We start from the raw sequence: 21,956 nt of genomic DNA on the forward strand, positions 1-21,956 counted from the left end.
CAACATTTTAATGAAAATAAGATGCTAAAGTTTATAAAAAAAAAAAAACCTAGTGTGTGTGCTAAGTCACTACAGTCATGTCCAACTCTTTGCAACCCTATGGATTGTAGCCAACCAGGGTCCTCTGTCCATGGGATTTTCCAAGCAAGAATACTGGAGTGGGTTGCCATTTTCCTCCTTCATCAGGGGATCTTTCCAACCCAGGGGAGGAACCCAGGTCTTCTGCACCGCAGGCAGATTCTTTACCGTCTGAGCCACCAGAGAAGCCCTAATACTAGAACATTTTAATGAAAATGAGATGCTAGATATTATATGAGTAAGTTTATAATAAGAAAAATCTAGACTACAATACTATTTATGTGAAAATTTCAGATGAATTTGCAACCCTCTATGCTGATCATTTTCTGGAAGATAACATGACATTTTGGTAATAAAACTCAAGTTGAAAAAAGTAATGAGTAAATACTGTTTTGCAGTCACTCAACATTTAGTAAACATTTCAAACCATTAAAGGAAATATCTTTTCAATATGAGGGTTCATTTTACTTCTTATATATAATTTTTTATGTATAGCAATAATAATAAAGAGAAAAATATTTTAAAGAATTACTCTGCAAAAGAAAAAAATCTAATGGGATAATACACATTATTTTAATCCATGTGAAACAGTACCCAATATATTTTGTTGAAAAGAGAAAATTACAAAGTCAAAAGTATACACTATTTTTTTAAAATGATCTCTAAGATGCCCACCTGTGCTAAAAATGGAAGTCTCATATTTGCTATGTCTATTCTAAACTATAAGTCACATGAGGGAAATTCTTAGTATCCTGTTCACTGCTATGTCCCAGCAACATTTACTAAATTAATTGTTCAGGAGATTATTTCCAAGAGAAAAATTGTACAAGTAATTGTTTTGTGAATAATAAAATTCACAAGAGTAAATTATTTCAACCAACCTGTAATGACACAAGTTTTCCTTCCAGATTTTCTGCTTTTTTCTTCCATTCAGCAACAAGCTGTTTGTGCTTTTCTAGTTCAGCAGAATACATAGCTTTTTCCTCTAAAGAGGAGAAAAAAGTTACATTAGCATTTTATAATTGTGTGATAAAATTATAATTTTAAACCACTTGAAACTTTAATAATACAACAAAAACATTAATAGCTCTAATGTCTCAACAAGAAAATTATATATGCCTTAGTAGTGATGTTAACCGGAATTAAATTAATGAGATCAGTTTCCTCTGCTTAAATCTTTCTCCAGATCTTGCAAACTTTCCTTCCCTTCAGAACTCTATTCAAATATCAGTATTTCCTCTTTAGCAAAGCTTTCTCTATGGCCTCAGCCACTATCACACTATCTTGTACATTTAAAATTCAAAACTCTTACATTTAACCCTTACATTTAAAATTCAAAATTTCAACCACAGGAGTAACCCTGATATGTACATATGTACAAATGTAAAGGTTTGCTCAGTTACAAAACTATGACTTTCGTTATTTCAGTAGCATCACATCCTCTAAGCACCTCCTCCCTACTAGCAGTTCATTCATTCTCAGTAATTACTGAATGTATGAACTAACAAATGGATGGGTGAATGATCTAAAGGGAGTAAATCTAGGGATGGGAAGTAGATGTGAAAAAGTATATTTGGTTATCAGGGTACCATTCACAGTACCAGGTCCTATTACTACTATGTGTCTAGAAAAGTACTTTCCACCCAAATGAGAAAATGCAGTTAAAGTATAGATGAACAGTTAAGAACAAATTAACCAATATTTCAAAGGACAGTAATTATTGATGATTAACTCTTCAAAGTGGATTCAACCTCCAACTGACAAAGGACCATATAGTCAAAGCTATGGTTTTTCCAGGAGTCATGTACAGATGTGAGAGCAGGACCATAAAGAAGGCTGAATGCTGAAGAATTGATGCTTTAGAACTGTGGTGCTAGAGAAGACTCCTGAGAGTCTCTTGGACACCAGGGAAATCAAAGCAGTCAATCCGAAAGGAAATCAACCCTGAATATTCATTGGAAGGACTGATGCTGAAGCTGAAGCTCCAATATTTTGGCCACTGATGCAAATAGCTGACTTACTGGAAAAGACCCTGAGGCTGGGAAAGACTGAAGGCAGGAGAAGGGGGTGACAGAGGATGAGATGGTTGGATGGCATCACCAACTCAGTGGACATGAGTTTGAATCAACTCCAGGACATAGTAAAGGATAGGGAAGCTTCATGTGCTGCAGTCTATGGGGTCACAAAGAGTCAGACACGACTTAGCAACTGAACAACAAGTCTATCATAACACAGGCAGAAGGTGAGTGATAATTAATATAAATTTAATGTGTTAGTGTTCTTAGTGTTCTATAACTTTGCTTCCAAAGAATCACAATACCATAAGGTATGCCTCTTTTGTAACTAGAAAATCTGCATATCAGGCTATCATCACAAGTGTTTTTTTTTTAATGTAACACTGTTTCCAGTACTATATTATAAATATGACCATATTATTGTATACCATAAAGACTTTATAACCATTCATTAGTGTAAAGGCTAGGCTATCATAAAGCAATAACACCGCTTCTTCATTATCAATCATGAATCATTATACCTATAAATATGAATTTTTCACACATTTCACTTTTGATGTCTAGTGTTAGTAGTATATATAACATCTACAGTGTTTTTCTTATCATACAAGAGAATACTGATGTAGGCACTAATAGGCAAACAATTCATCTTGTAAACAGGTAACAGAAACTTATTGTATCAATAAACACAGTACAATAAATATATTCTCTCTTCCTTATGATTATTTTGATAACATTTCTTTTCTATAGCTTCCTTTTTTGTAAGAATACAGTATAGAGTATACACAACATATAAAAATGTGTTAATTGACTACTTACGATATCAGTAACGCTTTTGGTCAACAGTAGGCTATTAGGACTTAAGTGTGGGGGCTAGGGAAGTCCCTGGCAGTCCAGTGTTAGGACTCCACTCTTTCACTGCAGGGGGCACAGGTTCAATCCCTGATCGGGGAACTAAGATCCCTGAATGCCACCCAGCAGCCAAAAAAAAAAAAAAGTGGAGTTAAGTTTGGGGGGACTCAAGTTATATGTGGATTTTCAATTGCAGTGGGGTGGGGGGGTCAGCATCCATGCATTGTTCAAGGGTCAACCGTACAATGACTTTTCTTCACTGAAAGACTGGCCATACAACTGACCTTGCTGGAAGTGCTCCAGGACCATCTGGAGGTTGGAGAGTGACAGCGCATACTGCTTCACTTGTTCCTGAGACACGGAAAGCTGTTGTGCAGTTTCATCCCTTTGCTTGGATACCATATTCAACTGTTCCTGCAATGACTCTACCTGTAAATTGGCTTGATGGCTTTGAACAGAAAGAATAAAAGTAAAACTGTTTCTGTTTGGACACTTTAACAAGATGAAATATCCTCCCTACATATTATAGCACTAAGTGCAAGTTATACTCAAAGTATTCAGATACTTTAACGAGATGAAACCTCTTCCCTCTGTTTTTTTGTGTGGTAAAATATACATAACATTTACCATTTTGATCACTTACTAGTGTACAGTTCAGCAGTCCTAAGTACACTCACATGGCTGTGTAACAATCACCACCAACCATCTTTAGAATGCTTTCCCTCTTCCTAAGCAGAAACCCCATGCCTAGTAACTTCCCCTCCCCCCCCCCGGGCACTACCATTCTACTTTCTGTCTCTATGAATCTCTCCTTCCCTACATTTCACTGCATGAAATTCAAGTTAGATTTCAAACAAACTTGAAGAGTTCCTCTGATCTTTGTTCTCTCTGCTTTTGTTAAATCAGTCATCCTTCCTGTGAAGGTGACTTTGAACGAAACAGCAGTCATTTTAAACAGAATTGTGCTGATCAAGAAATGTCAGCGTAAGAAAAATTCACAAATAGCCTGCAACTTTTGTTTCCAGGCTAAAACCCTTAGAGTGTAATATATCATAAACTTATATCGGTAAGCTATAAGGGATTCTGGAAGTCATTTTGTCCAACTCCCAACCTAACAAGCAACGGATTCTATGATACCCCCTTGTTTTTAGCACTCGCAATCCTAGTGAACTAACAAATTTCCAAAGGCTATCCCATTGATTAAATGCCCTAATTATGAGTTAATTAACTTTTACTATCATCTTTCTGTTTATATTAAATAATCCCTACACTTGTTCCAAATAATGAATCAAGTGATCCTTAAGAGATTTACAGAACACCTATAGGCTTATGTCACTGAGATACTTCTTTAATGTATAATTATTACATACAAAATACTGTAATAGCCTTTCCTAGGTTTTCAATACCCAGCCAGCTAAATTCTTATTCAGAGCAGCCCAATAAAGCCAATTAAGAGCAGCTCACTTTGAAGAAACTTTACACAACAGCACCCTCTTGTGGAAAGAGCAGTAAACTGATAACCAGAGGACTTAAATCCCCTCTTCTGTCCCTGGACTTTAACTTTGCCTGTTAACAAATCACTCAATTGTAAGGATGAAATGAACTGTGACATCATTCAAAATGTTAACAAATATAAGATATTACTATTGTTAAGGGCTCAAAACACCACAACTTTATTTTATAGATCTGAGTTACTAATACACCTAATACTGGACAGCTCTGAAACTATGCCTAACAATGTACACTGGGGGGAGGGTGTAAAATAGATGGCATCATTTCTACCCCCCAGTAACTTTACACTTCACTGGGTGGGAGAAAGCGTAAAGCAGGTCAATAATTACCTATACTCCAAAGTAAAATACAAGTGCTCTATCAAAGACTCAAACATCACACTAGGGTTTGATTTTAGATTTGAGGAGTAGGTTCCTAACCAAAGAATTCTTTATGAAGGAAGTGCTATTTGAAGAACAAGTGAGATTAACAAATACAACGGTTAGGGATCAGGCCCACTCTTTTTATAAAGAAAGAGTAGGAAACAAAAAGTAGGAAAATAGCTCTATCTGAAGAAGTGAGTAATAGTTTGGTTGGATGAAGATCATAGTGAGAAATAAGGCTAAGGGGGTAGAGAGCCTGGGCCCAAATCATGAAGAAACTACCATGGTTTTGAAAAAGGAGCAACAAGATCACAGGCCTACCTAAGGAAGACTATTTTGACAGTTATTATGAATGGTAAACGAAAACAGGCAGAAACTAGTGACTTTTAATTAGAGAAAATAATGGCCTGAAATTGAAAGATGATCAATTTTACAGATAGAGGATGTTTTTTTCTGCCAATGTGAAAAACATACACAAATGTTCACTCACTGCTTTAATTCTTATCTTAAACAAGTTCTTCTGAGTCTGAAGGTACAATAATGTACCCAACAAAAGGGGCAAGGAGTTTGCCCTCACAAGTGTTATCCTATATTGTCTTTGCAGACAAGAGATAATATGTACTATATCCTTGTATTTCCCTCCACATCACATACAGTAAAAAGATTAAATGATGTACGTACAACTAACAGAAATACAGATATGATTTTTCTGGAAGATTATTTGGCAGTATATTTCAAATGTTTTAAAAACGCCCTTCAAACCAGAATTTCCATTTTTCAAAATTTACACTAAGGAAATAATCTATCATCAACACAAAAATGCCTATTTTGGGTTATCAAAACAGCACTCTTAGTAATTCTGAAAAGCTGGAACATTCTAAATGATCAATAATAAATGAATGCCTTAAAGAAATTATGGCAAATACAATAATGGTACTATGCAGCCATAAATGATACTGCAGAAACACATAGCTTATGTGTACTGATATTCATATTATTAACTGACAGAAGCAGGTTACAAAACAGTATAAACAGTATGATCTCAACCATTTTGCTTTAAGAGAATAATATACAATATATATACACATATACAGAAGCATTCAAAGGCACAAAAAAACACTGTTTCTGGGTAAGTGAGACTGTGGCTGCAAGTGCTTTTGGGTTATGTGATTTTCTTGAAGTGGAAAACGTTTTTTGTAAAAAGGGGGAAAATAAACACTTTTATTGAGAGAAATAAAACTGAAAAATACGTAAGCAGGGACCTGGTCACTCAAAAGTTCTAGTAAGCCTGGAGTTAATTCACACTGACCTAGGCCTTCACAGGTTACATCTTTTATTCTAACATCCAAACTTTGTCCAACTTTAGATCACTTGATTCAAGATTAAATCACGGAGTTCCCTGGTGACCTAGTGGTTAGGATTCCACGCTTTCACTTCCGGGGCCAGCCTCAATCCCAGGAACTGAGATCCTGCAAGCTGTAGTGCCTGGCCTGGGATGGGGGATGGTATTAAATCACACAAACTAGTTATTGGAAAACTTGGGAAAGCTAATTAATTGGTCAGAATTTAAGCCTAGCCTCCTAAAATGATGAGAAGGACTATCTAGGATAACAATTAAGATTCAGAGAAGCTTTAGTTGAATGCCAAATCTGGATAAGGGTTACAAACCCAAGTGTGAGAATACACATGTACTTGTGTCCTTGATATTGGGAAGGTTACTAAATCTCTTTACCCTTACTTTCTTAGTCAGTAAAGTGGAGCTAATAAATTCTGTGAGAATAAAATGAGGTAACATATGAAAAACTCTTATTGAGTCTGACACTCAGGACGTGTTCAGTTAATGTTAACACTAAAAAAAAAAGAAAACATGAAAAAGTTACCTTGCATTTTCCATTGCATTGGAGGATGAAACTAGCTTTTCCTCTAATATTGCGACTTTCTTTCTTAGTTTCGCCTCTCTGTCTTCTGCAGCCAAAGCTTCACGGGTATAAGAATCCTCTGATTCTAAAAGATGGTTACGCAACCTCTCTAGCTCCTGGTTTAAGCGTAATTCTTTGTCACGTAAATGTTGAACCTAGGTAGAGGACATTTCATTTATTTTTCCTCCATTAAAATCTCTCCCCTTTCCCTCCTACATGCCATTTTGTTATTAAATCTTTTCTCCATTATGAAGTGTATTAATTGTATGCTAATTTTTCATATTGCAAGATACATTTGTGGTAGGAAAAAAATTCTCCGGAAATCATCTTGAATATGGAAGGTTTACTTTGTAAGATCTCATTCCCTATGTTGGCTATACTAAAAAATAAAACTACCAAGTACTAAGCTTTTTGTGATGGGCCACTTTTTTCAGTAAATCTTTTTTTTTTAATACGTTACAGGTAGGAAAATTTTTTTTTTATATCCAAGATACGCCATCTTGTTCTTTTCTTAAGGTATAATTAATTTTAGGTATACACCATAATGATTAGATCATGGTTTTTGCTTGCAAACTGAAACAATGCACTTTGGGAGATCAAAATCCCACTAAAGCACATCAGAGTAAGACTAAGATAAAAATCAGCCAACAGAGAAACTCAGTTTACTTGATAATCTTCACAGTTTTCTTACTTAGCAGTTTTTAAGATTTTGCTTCTTTAAAGTGAAAGTATACCTCATTCTGTACAGCAGTGTTTTCCATTTGTTTCTGTTTCAGGGCCAACATGACTTGGTCTCTCTCTTGTTGAAACATAACTGTCTTTTCCTGCATTGACTTAACTGCATTTAAAAGCTGATTTAACTCCCCAGTCTTGCCCTTTTGGAAAGAAATAATTTTAGCTTTCAAGAAAAATACATTTTAAAAAGACATTTCTTCATTAAATAATTTAAAAATTCAGTTAACTATGTCAAAGTCATCAAAAACAAGCAAAGTTTGAGAAACAATTACAGTCCAAAGGAGCCTAAGAATACATGATAACTCAATACAATGTATTCTCTGGATGGGACCCTGGAATAAGAAAAGGATATCTGCTAAAAAACTGAGAAACTTCAAATAAAGTATTAATTTATCTAAATAGGTTCATTATTTGTAGTCAAGGTCCCACAATAACATAAGATGTTAAAAATAGGGGAACCTGAGTGTGAGGTATATGGGAAGGCTCTACTATCTCCCCAACTTTTTAATAATCTAAAACTATTCTTTAAGAAAAAGTTTCATTTTAAATGCTTTAAAAAAGGACTCAAAGGACACAATCTCCTCAAATTTATCCTACACAACAAAGTGTACACAAACCCCCAAACTGCCCAAAAGTGTGTGTGTGTGCGCGCACACGCACGGGTGCATACAGGCACACGTATGTGTCAGCATTTGTCAAGCACACACAACTGTTGTTAGGGAAGTAACAGTGCCAAGCTGCTGGCAGAGGAGAAAAAAGGGAAGTCATTTCACATGCAGTCTATTTTAAAAGAACATTTTGGCAACACTTTAATGAAAGCAACTCAGGAATGATATCTTGCTAGACTGCTGTGAAAATTTATTCCTGAATACATTCCTTACAAGCACAATATATTAAAGACTTTCATTGCAAAAGCAGGGCCATGAATTTAAGATGATAGCTGGAATTCTAAAAAGCACAAAAAAGTGTCAGCCTGTTTACAGCCAATTCTTCTCTGTATGAAATATGCATATTGTCTGAATCTATTAATAGATTGGTATTATTTTTACATTTTCATGTAAACTTTCCATTTCTTTAAGAATAAATTACACGTCCTTCAAGGAAAATCGTCAAAACCAAAACATAAAACCATCTGTTCCTTTTATCTCAACACCCCCTCATGGAAAAGGGAACCAGTATTTTCCAAATAGTTTTTCAGTTAAATTTTTTTCATACTAGAGAAAGTAAAAATGCTTGAAAATTAAAGAGCTGAAGATCTCCTGTTGAGAACACAACTTTCTCCCTGAAGAAAAATGCTATTTATTACATTAAAAATATAATAAAGGTACTCTTCAATTATATAGGGTATTATAAAAAATTAGTTTATGATAATTAACCAATACAATACATACTTAAGTACAACTTAACTGACTTAGGAAAGCTTCCTGAAAGCTACGTGAACCTTAATTAAATGTGCATACTTTGGATCTATAAAGTCAATGAAATAGATTGTATGAGATGCTAAAACTATCATACAATAGGAAAAACACATGAAAAATGAATACCTACTGACCTCCATTCCCCTATTGTACTCTTACAAGCTCTTAATCGTTACACACAAATTTGGCTCGCGAGCAATAGAAAGCTTCTACCCTCTGACAGTCTTTTTAATATGGATTACAGACCAGTACCATAAAAGCTAAGAAGCTACTCCTGAAAGGAGGAACACACCTCAACACATCAGTGTACTCACTTAATTAGATAACAAAGAAGGGGAAGATGATGTTAAGACTTTTCTTATTAAGTGAAAACTACATCAAGCATTCCCAAGCTTTAATCTGAGATTCTTAAAAGAGAATTTAATTGGCAAAAGATGTTAAATCATTTTGTTGTGCTTGGTAGCACGTAAACACTTAAGAAGCACTTTTTGAATATTCCGTTGTTCTGCCTCATTTCTTTTCCAAATTTCTACTACTAAGCATAGAAATCAGAGTAAAAAGGCCTTACACCAAAAGAGCCCACAGATTTGATCATAGTAAGATCTACTAGGTCTTCAACACATTCTTATCAAAATCTAACATCAACTGCCATGTAAAAATTTAAATGTATCAAAAACTACTGACACCTTAACCGATATACAGTCTTTCATTATATGGTTGAATAAACAAACCAGTGAAGTCAAAACACACCTGAAGTCACATCAGTGGTACAGCTAGGATTAGAATAATTACTGAGTTCACTACGTGAAAAGTACTATTCATGGCTAATGCTTTTCAAATACCAGGCTGTGAATAATTCATAAAAGTCAGTTTAATGGGTCATACAGAACTTGTTTTTAACAGAGCATCACATGTAATGAGGGTAATTTCTGATTCCTGAAACTTCTGCTTCAGTGTTCCACACACACATGCTTACTGTGTCACAGTGTAAAATGTATTTCTTACTTCAGATCACTGTCAAAGATGTCGATGTATTTCACAGAACTTCCTTTAATATACAAGAAGCTCTAAAGCCAGTAGTTAGTGAAATATGCCTAAAATGTGATTAAACTGCAGTAACGTCCAAGTTCTCTCTTTTAACATATTTCTATTTTCTAATGAAAAACTGCTTCTAAACTCTTTTTTTCTACTTAGACCATAAAGAAATTAATCTAGCACTACAAATCATTGGAACTATCTAGTAATGTGGGGAAAAACTTTTCCTCAGATGCCTCTGGGGAAAATTTATTTAAAATGAAGCACAATGCTTTGAAGTACATATTTCTAAATGAACAAATTCACCTTCCCCTCTAAAGATAACATCAATAAAGCAGCACACTAAAATTTCTCCTCCACCCCCAAACTTCCTTCCACAACACCATCCAGAACATACCTGCTCTTTTTCTTTCAGTAGTTGCTCAAAAGCTACAGCCTTCTCCTTCAATGAATGGCACTCAAATTCTTTTTCTCTCAGCATCATAGAAAACTTCATATTAGTCTCCTGTAATGCTTGATACTCTGTTTCCTTTCCCCTGGATGTTTCTACTATTTTTTCATTTTCCCCCTTTAGTTTACACATGTCCATTTCTAAAATTAGTGTTCTCTCCTTCAGGTTCGTTACTGCTTGCCTCAAAAGCTCATTTTCATTCACTTTGTTGGTGAAATTTTCATTCAAAGAAAGTAACTGATCACTTTTGGCTTTGATCAAGAGGTCTTTTTCCTTCAGTGACTTTTGTAAGCTCTCCTGTTTCTCCTTCAGCAGCTTAATTTCTGAATCAGTCTGTTCATGCTCTTTTCTCTCTAGCTCTGAGGAAGCAGCAATCGAATCAGACAATCTGTGATTATTTTCCTGGAGAGTTCTAATTGTCGCATCTTTTTCCTGCAGGGATCTTCTTAGCTCTTCTATTTCTTGTTTAGAAGACTCATTCGACACATCAAACTTAATTGTTCTCAGAGACTCGGCTGTCTGAGAAGCAGTCGATGATTCAGGGGAGAGCTGCGGTGAAATAATATCAAGTTTTCCTAACAGAAGATCTTTGGTATTGCAAAGCTGCCCTATGCTATGCTGAACTTGTGCTAATTCCTGACCAAAATTTTTGAGCTTGGTTTCATTCTGCTCATAGCTTTGGATCAGGCCAGTGTAGTCCACTTGTAACTTAGAGCTGTTATTGCTGTCCACCAAAACTTGCGCCTGAAGCTGATGAAGCTCCTCCTGGAGCTGGGCAGACTCGTGCTGCATATTCTGTACCGTGGTCATTACCTGCTGTTTCCACTCTTCCATTTTCTTGACCTGTTGTTTTAGCTTATCTCGTTCCTGTAGGAGCTCCTCAAACTGATTACTATTAACACCTCCAACCTCATTTCCACTGTTGGATGCTTGTAAAACTGTCAATAAGGTCTGACATTTTTGACTTAATGCATCGATTTCAATGTCTTTTTCTCGAATGATACGGGATAAATTCTGAATGGTTTCTTTAAACATATCTTGGCCACTACTTTCAAATCTTGTAAACAGTTTTTTATTTTCATCTTGCACCTTATTGAGGGCTGCCTCCTTGGCAGCCACTATATCCATCATCTTGTGGTATTCTGTTTTGAGATGGCTATTCTCCCTAGTCTTCTCACTCAAAACAGCCAGCACCTGCTCTCGCTCCATAGCATAGGCCTGCAGCTGCTGTTGAAGGTAAACGACATCCTGGGGGTAGGAAGTGGAAGAAATCCGAGCATGAAGAGCTTGTATCTCCAAATCTTTCTGCTGGATAATCTGAGTTAGTTTACCAACCTCATCTTTGGACAGCTGATCAATCTGTTTAGTTAGAGATATATTCTTTTCATTTAGAAGTTTAATCTCCAACTCTCGTTCTTTTATTCCTTTCACTAATCTTTCAGTTTCAGCTTTAGATAAATCGTGCTTCTCACTTCCATTTTCTATATTAAGGCCTTGAACTTTTGTTTCTTGAAAAATATCAGAATTCTCTGTTTGAACGTCCGGTCTTTCTTCCTGCAACTGGGTTTTGATTTGTTCAATTGTCTTTTGCAAATTCTTAATTTGCTCATCTTTCTCTAAAAAGAGCTGGGTGTGTGTGGTGTTCATTTGCTCATGCTGGTATCTAAACTCATCCATTTCTTTCTTCTGCTCCTGTAAAGATTGAAGCAGTTGTATTTTACTCTGGTTTTGATCTTCAATTATCTTTTGATGATGCTTTATTTCCTCTTCAAGATTATCCTTTATTATATTCAGCTGATTTATCTCAGATTCTAGCTCTGTAATACTATCAAGGGTTTTCAGTTCAGCCACAGGTGCAGCTCGGCTCTGCTGTTCCCTCAGTCGTTCCAGCTCTTCTTTCAGATGACTGTTTTCTTCTTTCATGCAGCCAAGACTTCTGTCTTTTTCCTCTATGGTTTGCCTTAAAATTTCATTTCTCCTTAGGGCCTGAGTATATTTACTTAATTCCTCCTGAAGCTCTGAACTTCTTTCTTTAAGCTTTTCAATAAAAATTTCTTTCTCATTTACAAGTTGGGTCAATTGCTTCTGCTCTTCTAAACTAGATGATAAAATTTTCTTAGTTTCCTTATTATCAGTTGCCATCTGCTCAATATTCTTTTTAAGTTCTGCTATTTCAAAGTCCTTCTCTTGATTGAGTTTAATTAAACGTTCATGGTCTAACTGTAATGCAGAGGTGCTCGAATGACGTGCATGGGATAGTTCTTCAATGGTTTGCTCATACTTGCTTGCTTCTTCCAACAACCTCTTTTCAGCCTGACACAATTCTGCTTCTAATTGTTCTTTCTCCAGCTTTAGAGCCTCCACAATGGCATTTTTTTCCACAGCAATCAGACTGTTACCTGCAAGAGACTCTTCCAACTGATGTCTAACATCTTCACATGCTAAATTCAACTTTTCATTTTCCACTTTGAGATCAAAAGCAACTTCCTTTAAATTTTCATTGAGGCGTTCTATTTCTGAAAGATTTTGCTTTAAGTTTCTGACTTCAGCTTCCCTTTCTTTAAGTAAGTTATCCTTAAAATTACTGTCAGAGTGTTGATTAAGAGACTGCGTTAACTCATCCCTGACTCTAGAAAGCTCCTCCTCCTTTTGTTTAATATGTTCCTGAAGTTCAAAGTTCTCCTTCTGGATACTTAAATTTTGTGTGTGTGATTTATTTAGCTGGTCTACTAAATCATCTACTTTATCCTCAAGCTTCTGCTTGCTTAAATGTAAATCATTTAGTACCAGTTCACTTTGAATTAACTTTTCTTTTTGCACATCTAACTCTCTAGTAATGTTCATTTTATCATCTTCAAGCTGATGAACTCTCGTTTTTTCATCATTTAGATCTTTTTTCAGTTTACTGATGATATTATCTCCCTCATTTTGTTGTTTTGATAGTTGATCTTTGATCAAAATCATGTGCTGAAAGAGAAAGTAATTTGCACAGTAACTTTAAATATTCTCTCATTTTAATACCTAAATAAAACTTTTTAAAATGTCATACATAATAGGAGAATAATCCTTAGACATTTCTAATCCTTCTTAAAGCAACTTTAAAAAAATTCTTAACAAAGTCATTTACTAATTATCTTACAACAAATCTATTTTTGCAGAGGTTAGAACTTAAAAGCAAAGAAGATAGATGATAAACGTTGGTGATTTTCAACTCAAACACGGAAGCAGGGAGACAACAAACTATAGCCCACAGGCCAAATCACACCTGCCTGTTTTTGTAGATAAAGTTTTAATGGAACAAAGCCAGGCTCATTCGTTTACATAAGAGGACAGCAGAGTTGAGTAGCTGCAAGTGAGACTACACGGCATACAAAGTCAGATATTCACTATCTAAATGTTACAATGAAGGTCTGACAACCTCTATAACTAGAGCATCACTAAAATACTGATTAAATCACAGAAATTAAACCACGTCAGTATTGCTTATTAAGCCAGTGTTCAGTCTACTGAGTAGAATTTAATATATTTCACTGACTTTAATATAAAATATATTTAATATAGTTACCTTTGTAGCCTCTTGGTTTTGTTTATCCAATTCTTCTAACTCAGCTATTAGTATTTCCTTTTCAGTAATGCTCTGATTGAGTTCTTGTTCCTTTGCCTCCAAATTTCGTCTTAAATCACATAATTCTGAATCCAAATCCACGTCCCTTGCAGCTGTACTTTTAACTACTTCATACTCATTGTTCAGTTTTGAAAGTGACATGTGAAGTTCTTCCTTAAATGATAAAAGAAGAAAAAACACCACACACTGTCAACTGGAAGAAGACACACCAAAAGATGAAAAATATACATGTATAAGCTTGGGAATCTATTTTTAGATGTTCTCTGTTAGAAACATTACTGAATAGTATCTCAGTAGTAATACATGAAATTCAGCAAGCCACAGCCTTCATTCATTTACATTTTATTTGCAGCTTCAACCAAACCATTTCCATAATCCCAGACAAGATACAATAACTGTAAGTTTGTCCTCTAGCTCCAACTCCTTTACACAAAAATCTTCCTTTTTGAAAAGATTGCCAATCCCACTCCATGGCTACTTCCCTTCTGTCTCCTCCTTTCCTCCCACAACACACACACTTTTCAAAATGTCCCAAGCCTTCCAGCTCTCTTCAATTCCATTCCCTAATATCGCACACCAACGGTCACAGACAAAAACGGGAAATATCAAAACTCAATCACTGAAGTTTGTCCTCTCTAATTAGAAAATAAAAGGTTTCTTTTCCCTCATAAAAGTAGTTTCCTTATTCTTGGTTTCTGTCAGAACATAAAACCTTTTCTTGACCCAAGAAAGAACCCTCTTTTCCTTCCTTTACCATCTCACCAAAGCACAGACTAGGTTCCCCTCTCTCAAGCCTAACACTCCTAAAGATAAACCTGTGTATGATCTTTTTAAGTATATTTTATGTTCTGTCCTATTTGTATTTAATGCTTCTCCTCAAAAATCCCCGACATGGGACAGTTCCCTATGCTTCAACGTTATTTCAACCACTGAATATGATGTTTGTGACAAACTCTCTATCATTGTAAAGACGTCTTTCATTGAGAGAAATTTTTTTTTTCATAATTTTGTTTATTTTTGGCTGTAATGGGTATTCATTGCTGCACGGGCTCTTTTTTAGTTATGCCAAGTGGGGGCAACTCTTCACTCAGGGTGTAGGATTCTCACTGTGGTGGCTTCTCTTGTTGGGCAGGAAGGGTCCTTGGGCACTGGGGCTTCCGTAGTTGCCACGTGTAGGCTCAGCAGCTGCAGCTCCCAGGCTCTAGAACACAAGCTTAACAGTGGTGCATGGGCTCAGCTGCTCTGAGGCATGTGGGATATTCCTTTATCAGGGATCGAACCCATGTCTCTTGCATTGGCAAGCAGATTCTTTACCACTAAGCCACCAGAGAAGCCCTGATAGAGATTTCTAAAAGCAAACTTCTATGAAATCCTTTTTAAAGTAAATAAGAATTGGACCAATGAAAACTATATTAGAACATTTGCCTTACAATTTCATTCTCCAATTCAAAATGTTTCTCCTGAACTACAACTGAAAGATGGAAACAGCATTCTCTTATGCCTTTCTAAAGTTATCTGTTCAATTAGAAGAACCACAAAAAGAACTTCCCTGGCAGTCCAGTGGTTAAGACTCAGCACACCCACTGAAGAGGGCATGGCTTCGATCCCTGGTTGGGGAACTAAGATCATATAGGCCACACAGTGTGGCCAAGAAAAAAAAATTCTAAGATGAGAACCATAAAATTTTTTGTCATGTGCATCTTAAAAATGTACATGACTTTGCAGGTGTTTCTGGCATTCTTAGCCAGTGAGCAGACCCACTGTTGTTGTTCAGTCACTCAGACGTCTCTCTTTGCCACTCCATGGACTGCAGCACTCCAGGCTTCTCTGTCTTTCATCCTCTTCCAGAGCTTGCTCCAACTCATGTCCATTGAGTAGGTGATGTCATCCATCTTGTCCTGTCATCCCCTTCTTCTCCTGCCTTCAATCTTTCACAGCACCTGGGTCTTTTCCAATGAGTCAGCTCTTCGTATCAGGTGGCCAAAGTACTGGAGCTGGAGCTTCGGTCCTTCCAGTGAACATTCAGGGTTGATTTTCTTTATCATGGACTGGTTTGATCTCCTTGCAGTCCAAGGGATTTTCAACAGTCTTCTCCAACACCACAGTTCAAGAACATCAATTCTTTGGTGCTCAGCCTTCTTTATGGTCCAACTCTCACATCCATACATGACTAATGGAAAACCCATAGCTTTGACTAGATGGACTTTTGTTGGCAAAGTAATAATCTCTGCTTTTTAATATGCTGTCTAGGTTTGTCACAGCTTTTCTTCAAAGGAGCAAGCGTCTCTTCATTTCATGATGGCAGTCACCATCTGCAGTGATTTTGGACTCCAAGAAAAGAAAGTCTGTCATTGTTTCCATTGTTTTCCCATCTATTTGCCATGAAGTGACCGGATGCCACGATCTTAGTTTTTAAATGTTGAGTTTTAAGACAACTTTTTCACTCTTCTCTTTCACCTGCATGAAGAGGCTCTTAAGTTCCTCTTTGCTTTCTGTCCTAAGTGTGGTATCATCTGCATATCTGAGGTTACTGATATTTCTCCCGGCAACCTTGATTTCAGCTTGTGCTTCATCTAGCCTGGCATTTGGCATAATGTAGTCTGTTAAATAAGCAGGGTGACAATATACAGCCTTGACCCATAGCAGACACAATTCAATCAAAACTTGCAATGGATTACGTAGCATTAAAAGAAAGGAGAAACAGCTATCAGGAATAGTTATAGAATCCAAAATTAACAAAAGAAGGTTGCAGGCCCTATCAAATACATGTAAGAGATTTGAAAACTATGAAATACACCTAGGCCACCAGTTATAAAAAGAAATAACTGAATGAGTAGACTGCAATGGAAGAAGAGAACAGAGGAAACATATACAATAATTAAAAATGACCGGAAGACACTCCTGGCATTTAGTGGGTGGAAAAGTGGGGGCAAGGAAGCTACACGTCAGAGGACAGTGCACACAACTAATTCTCCCACCTGCATGGCAACAGTGTCCCTTTGAGAAACACTATCTATATACTATACTAAATGTGCAAGATAGTGAAAATATAATATTAAGGTATGTATAAACAGTATATAATATGCTAATCTTTGGGCTATAAAAAGCGATGTGTGTATTCAGCTGTGTCTGACTGTTTGCAACCGCATGGACTGTAGTTCACCAAGCTCTTCTGTTCATGGAACTCTCCAAGCAAGAATACTGGAGTGTGGTGCCATTTCTCCAGGGGATCTTCCTGACTCAGGGATCAAATTCACATCTCTTGAATCTCCTGCAGTGGCAGGTGGGTTCTTTACCACCAGTGCCACCTGGGAGGCCCATCCATATTTACATATAAAAACCATATATGCAAAGACACAGTCTGGAGGGACATACAAGGAACTGATAGAAAAAGAACGGCTCAGAGGAAGAGGCCAGTCAACAGAAGTGTGAAGGATACTCAAGTTTTACTGTCTGCAGTTTTTTAGGATGTATTATGCTGAATACATATCAGAAAATAAGTGTTACTATTTTAAAAATTAACATTTTAAATCAAGTTGAGACACCGGCCTGTAAGAATAATAAATACCAGCCTACAACTGTTGTGTATTTAAGAAGCTACCTTAACCAAAGACTTACCACCCAAGTGGTACAAGCATTAAAATGTTACCTTTCCCCATTCCCAACACTGCATTACAGAATCTTATCCCATCCTTGCCACCAGTATACTTATTTCTACCAGTGAGAATGTCTCCCTTTGCCCCTCACCACGAAGAAACTCCCGTCTACCACACCAGACACATTCTGGGACATACAAGTAGTATACACACAATATAATATGCCACTCTAGACTCTAAACCACCTGTGTATATTGCTGCTGTCAAGACTCATGTAAAACCAATACAAAGCCTTTACCTATCTTTTCTGCCTACTGTATCTGTGTGCTCACTGGCTTATCTCTAAACATAAACTCTGAAAAGCCTCTCATATTCTGAACCTTGCCCAAGTACTTCATCCTGGTTTGACAAGCATCAATGAGATCAGCTTTATCCTCAGGACTCCTGAGAACTGAATACGCCATTCTGATTAAAAACTTGTCCTCGGTTATGATCTACAATTTTAATTCTGCCCCCATTTTTATTGTACCCACCTTTTCTTGATTTAATAATGAATTCTCTTTTTCTAAAACCTGGACATGCATTTTAAGTTTCAGATTGTCTTCAGCAAGATTATTATCCTAGAAAAATGTTAAAACAATATATTTTCAAATAAGAAATTTCAAGTTTACAAAAAAGCAGGCAAGTGACACAACTGTGCATTTCTACTCTTCGGCAATATATAAAAATTATAACCATACATGGGACATCTAAATCCAATCATTTTATAGACATTTTTAAAGAGGATTTCTTTTATTACATTTGAAAAAATGTCAATACATTTACAAAATAACTTGCAATCATTAAAAAAAATTTTTTTGAATTCTCCTTGAATTCTTCAGGGGAAATCTACTACCACTGTCTATACATACATAACATCTGTCAAATTAATCTTCTAGAGATATACTTGCATTTTTCAATTATGTAACTTTTAAAGTTATGTCAATTTATGATGTAAAAAGTTTCTATTACTCATCAGCAAACATAAAATTACAAGATGAAAGTTCCAAGGATAAGTTCACATGAATTTTTAAAAAATGCAAAATAAGTAATTGTAATCAAAATACTTTCTCTTGGTAAACCAGAGACAAAAGCTTTCTCTCTTAAAAATGAGTTTACCTGGTTTAAATTACTCAGTCTCTTTATTTCATTTTCAGCATCTGTAAAAAACAATGAATCTGACATTAAAATTCTTGGAAGTAACAATAATTATATCCTATATTAAACTCAGAATGAAATCCAATTAAAATGTTATTTATAAGCATAATGAGCAAGCCCAACAGTGAAATGTAGTTATTTTGTATTTTTGTTTTGACTGTACCAAAGAAGTCATAAAATAAATACCAGTCAGAAATTATGTTAAAAGACAATTCTAAGGAATAGTATAAGAAAGAATTATAATTGTATTCTGGATGAGTCGTAAGTTACTACCTCAATTAAAAACATTAACAACTACATTTCACAATGAATTGATTAGCCTGTGCAGCAGGAATATAAGAACTAAGATTAGAATTTTCCTGGGCTCCAAAATCACTGTGGACAGTAACTGCAGCCAGAATATTAAAAGACCCTTCCTTTTTGGAAGAAAAGTTGTGACAAACCTAGACAGCATATTAAAAAGCAGAGACATCACTTTGCTGACAATGGTCTGTATAGTAAAAGCTATGGTTTTTCCAAGTCATGTATGGATGTGAGAGTTGGACCATAAGAAAGGCTGAGCACCGAAAAATTGATGCTTTTGAAATGTGGTGCTGGAGAAGACTCTTGAGAGTTCCTTGGACTGCAAAGAGATCCAACCAGTCAGTCCTAAAGGAAATCAGTCCTGATTATTCATTGGAAGGACTGATGCTGAAACTGAAGCTCCAATACTTTGGCCACCTAATGTGAAGAATTGACTCACTGGCTAAGACCCTGATGCTGGGAAAGTCTGAAGGCAGGAGGAGAAGGGGGCAACAGAGGATGAGATGGTTGGATGCCATCACTGACTCAATGGACATGAGTTTGTGCAAACGTGGGAGATACTGAAGGACAGGGAAGCCTGGCGTGCTGCAGTACCGGGTGTCACAAAGAGTTGGAAATGACTGAGGGGCTGAACAACAATGAAGAGTCATTGAAAAGAAATGGAGACACTCCACACAGAAAAAGCAACAGAGGCAAAGGCAACAGAGTTCAAACATAACACTGCTGGCTTACGGAGCAAAGTTCAGCATGGCTAAAATTTAGAATGTTAGAATGGAACCAGTTGAAACTGCAGAGGCAGACAGAGACCAGATCATGAAAGACATCGTATGTCCAACTAAGATGTTCAGACTGTACATTGAAGTTCACAGGGAGCCACAAAATACCCAAATCAGGGGATTTCTGAAAAATTGTTCTGGGAGCAGAAAGAAAATATATTGATTGAAGAAGGATCACGGAGACCATGGAATAACAGACAACACGTTTATAATGCTTATTATGGGCTAGACACTGTTCTAGAGAACTTTATACCTAGTAACTCATAAAATCCTACTACCACCACCATGAATGCAACAGGATTATCACAACCATATAGATGAAAAAACCAAAGTATAGGGATGTAAATTAACTTGCCCAAGGTCAGTCAGTGATGGAGCTGGATTCCAACCTAGTCATGTTCTTAACCACTACGCGATTCTGCTCTACTGAGACTGCTTCCCAGGTGGTGCAGTCATAAACACCCCACCTGCCAATGCAGGAGACACAGGAGATGCGGGTTCAATCCCTGGATGGGGAAGATCCCCTGGAGTAGGAAATGGCAACCTGCTCCATTATTCTTGCCTGAAAAACTCCATGGACAGGGGAGTCTGGCGAGCTACAGTCCATGGGGTCGCAAAGAATGGGACGTGACCAAGAGACTGAGCAAAAGACACTGCTATAGTTAAAAAGGCAAAAAGAAATTGTGATTCGCTGAAGTTATTCACTGGCAGTGGAAATGGAAAAAAGGAGAAAGACTACTTACAGAGTACTAAGTTTTTAAAGCAAAAAAACTCATATACATCACCCAATATATTAAAAAATAAATTTATTTTGAGAAGAACAGAGCTACTTTGAAGTCAAAGGCAAAAGAAGTCCAGAATCCCACCACACAGCCTTCCCTTTGCTTCATGGCTTCCTGAGACTGAGGCAGCTATGAGAAACTCTAGAGCTCCTCTGGGACAGAATCCTGAAAGAGCACCGAGCAGAGAAGTCAAGTAAATAGAACCTTCAGGGCTTGCATGGTGATGACTTCAAGTTTTCTCTTTTGGGAGAATGGTAACTGCTACCTATCAAAGTAGGGAAAGGAAGACGGGAGGAGGGTCACTCTACTTTAAGCGTAACCTTGAATTTACTCCAGGTCAGGAGCTCATGATAAACAACTAAATAAGGAATACAGAAGGGGCACAGTGGGTGGGGGGTGGGAGGGAGGGTTGCAAGCAAACAAGGGCTAGAAACCACCAGAGCAGGAACAAATGAGTTTATAAACTGACAGCTCATATTGCGAGGAAAGTGAAAACCAAAATGCATCTTTTCAGTGGAAGACCTCCCATTATGTTTTCTGGCATAAACAAATACGAGTGTTTGGCCTATTTCATGCATATTTACTTTTTGTAACCTAGAATACTGTGTGGGGAGGGGGTGGTGTGTGTGTGTGTGTTAGTCACTCAGTCACGTCTGACTCTTTGAAACCCCATGGACTGTAGCCTGCAGGCTCCTCTGTCCATGGAATTCTCCAGGCAAGAATACGGGAGTGGGTTGCCATTCCTTTCTCCAGGCAGTTTTCCTGATCCAGGGTTTGAACCTGACTCTCTTGCATTCCAGGCAGATTCTTTACCATCTGTGCACCAGGGAAATCCAGAACAATGGTATGTAACCAAATATAATCATGAACATGGTAAGTGGTGGAAGACCCATGGCTCTTAGCATTCTAAGGTCTGCTTAGACACAGATCATTTTGAAAGGTAATACAGACTTTTGAAGAAGGTAGGCTGTATTCTCTAACTGGAGGGTCTGGACCCTGATGAGTTAAAGGAAGTGTTTAGTAACCTCCTCCCAACAAATGTCTATATAAACATTTCTCAGAAATCTACATGGGCTCCAACAGCAACAGTGTGCGCGCGCTCAGTCCTGTCCAACTCTTTGTGATCCCAAGGACTGTAGCCCACCAGGCTCCTCTGCATGAATTTTCCAGAAAAGAATACTGGAGTGGGTTGCCATTTACTACTCCAGGGAAACATCCCAACCCAGGGATCAACCTGCATTTCTAGCATCTCCTGCAGTGGCAGGCAGATTCTTTATCACTGTACCACCTAGGAAGCCCC

At 36.9% G+C, this 21,956-nt stretch overlaps 1 protein-coding gene across 3 annotated transcripts in view; it reads right to left on the reverse strand.

Annotated features, from left to right (window-relative positions):
• TRIP11 (thyroid hormone receptor interactor 11) overlaps window positions 1-21,956 on the reverse strand; it is a 70,060-nt gene that overhangs the window by 26,286 nt on the left and 21,818 nt on the right. For all 3 annotated transcript variants that reach the window (XM_061395122.1, XM_061395121.1, XM_061395123.1), the window contains 8 exons: window positions 18,757-18,797; window positions 18,132-18,218; window positions 13,943-14,155; window positions 10,324-13,344; window positions 7,473-7,613; window positions 6,700-6,893; window positions 3,230-3,393; window positions 960-1,063 (listed from right to left, as the gene is read on the reverse strand). In XM_061395122.1, coding sequence (XP_061251106.1) covers window positions 960-1,063; window positions 3,230-3,393; window positions 6,700-6,893; window positions 7,473-7,613; window positions 10,324-13,344; window positions 13,943-14,155; window positions 18,132-18,218; window positions 18,757-18,797 — 3,965 coding nt within the window. The remainder of the gene's footprint in view (window positions 1-959; window positions 1,064-3,229; window positions 3,394-6,699; window positions 6,894-7,472; window positions 7,614-10,323; window positions 13,345-13,942; window positions 14,156-18,131; window positions 18,219-18,756; window positions 18,798-21,956) is intronic.

This window comes from Bos javanicus, chromosome 21 (assembly GCF_032452875.1).
Source record: "Bos javanicus breed banteng chromosome 21, ARS-OSU_banteng_1.0, whole genome shotgun sequence".
NCBI lineage: Eukaryota > Metazoa > Chordata > Mammalia > Artiodactyla > Bovidae > Bos > Bos javanicus.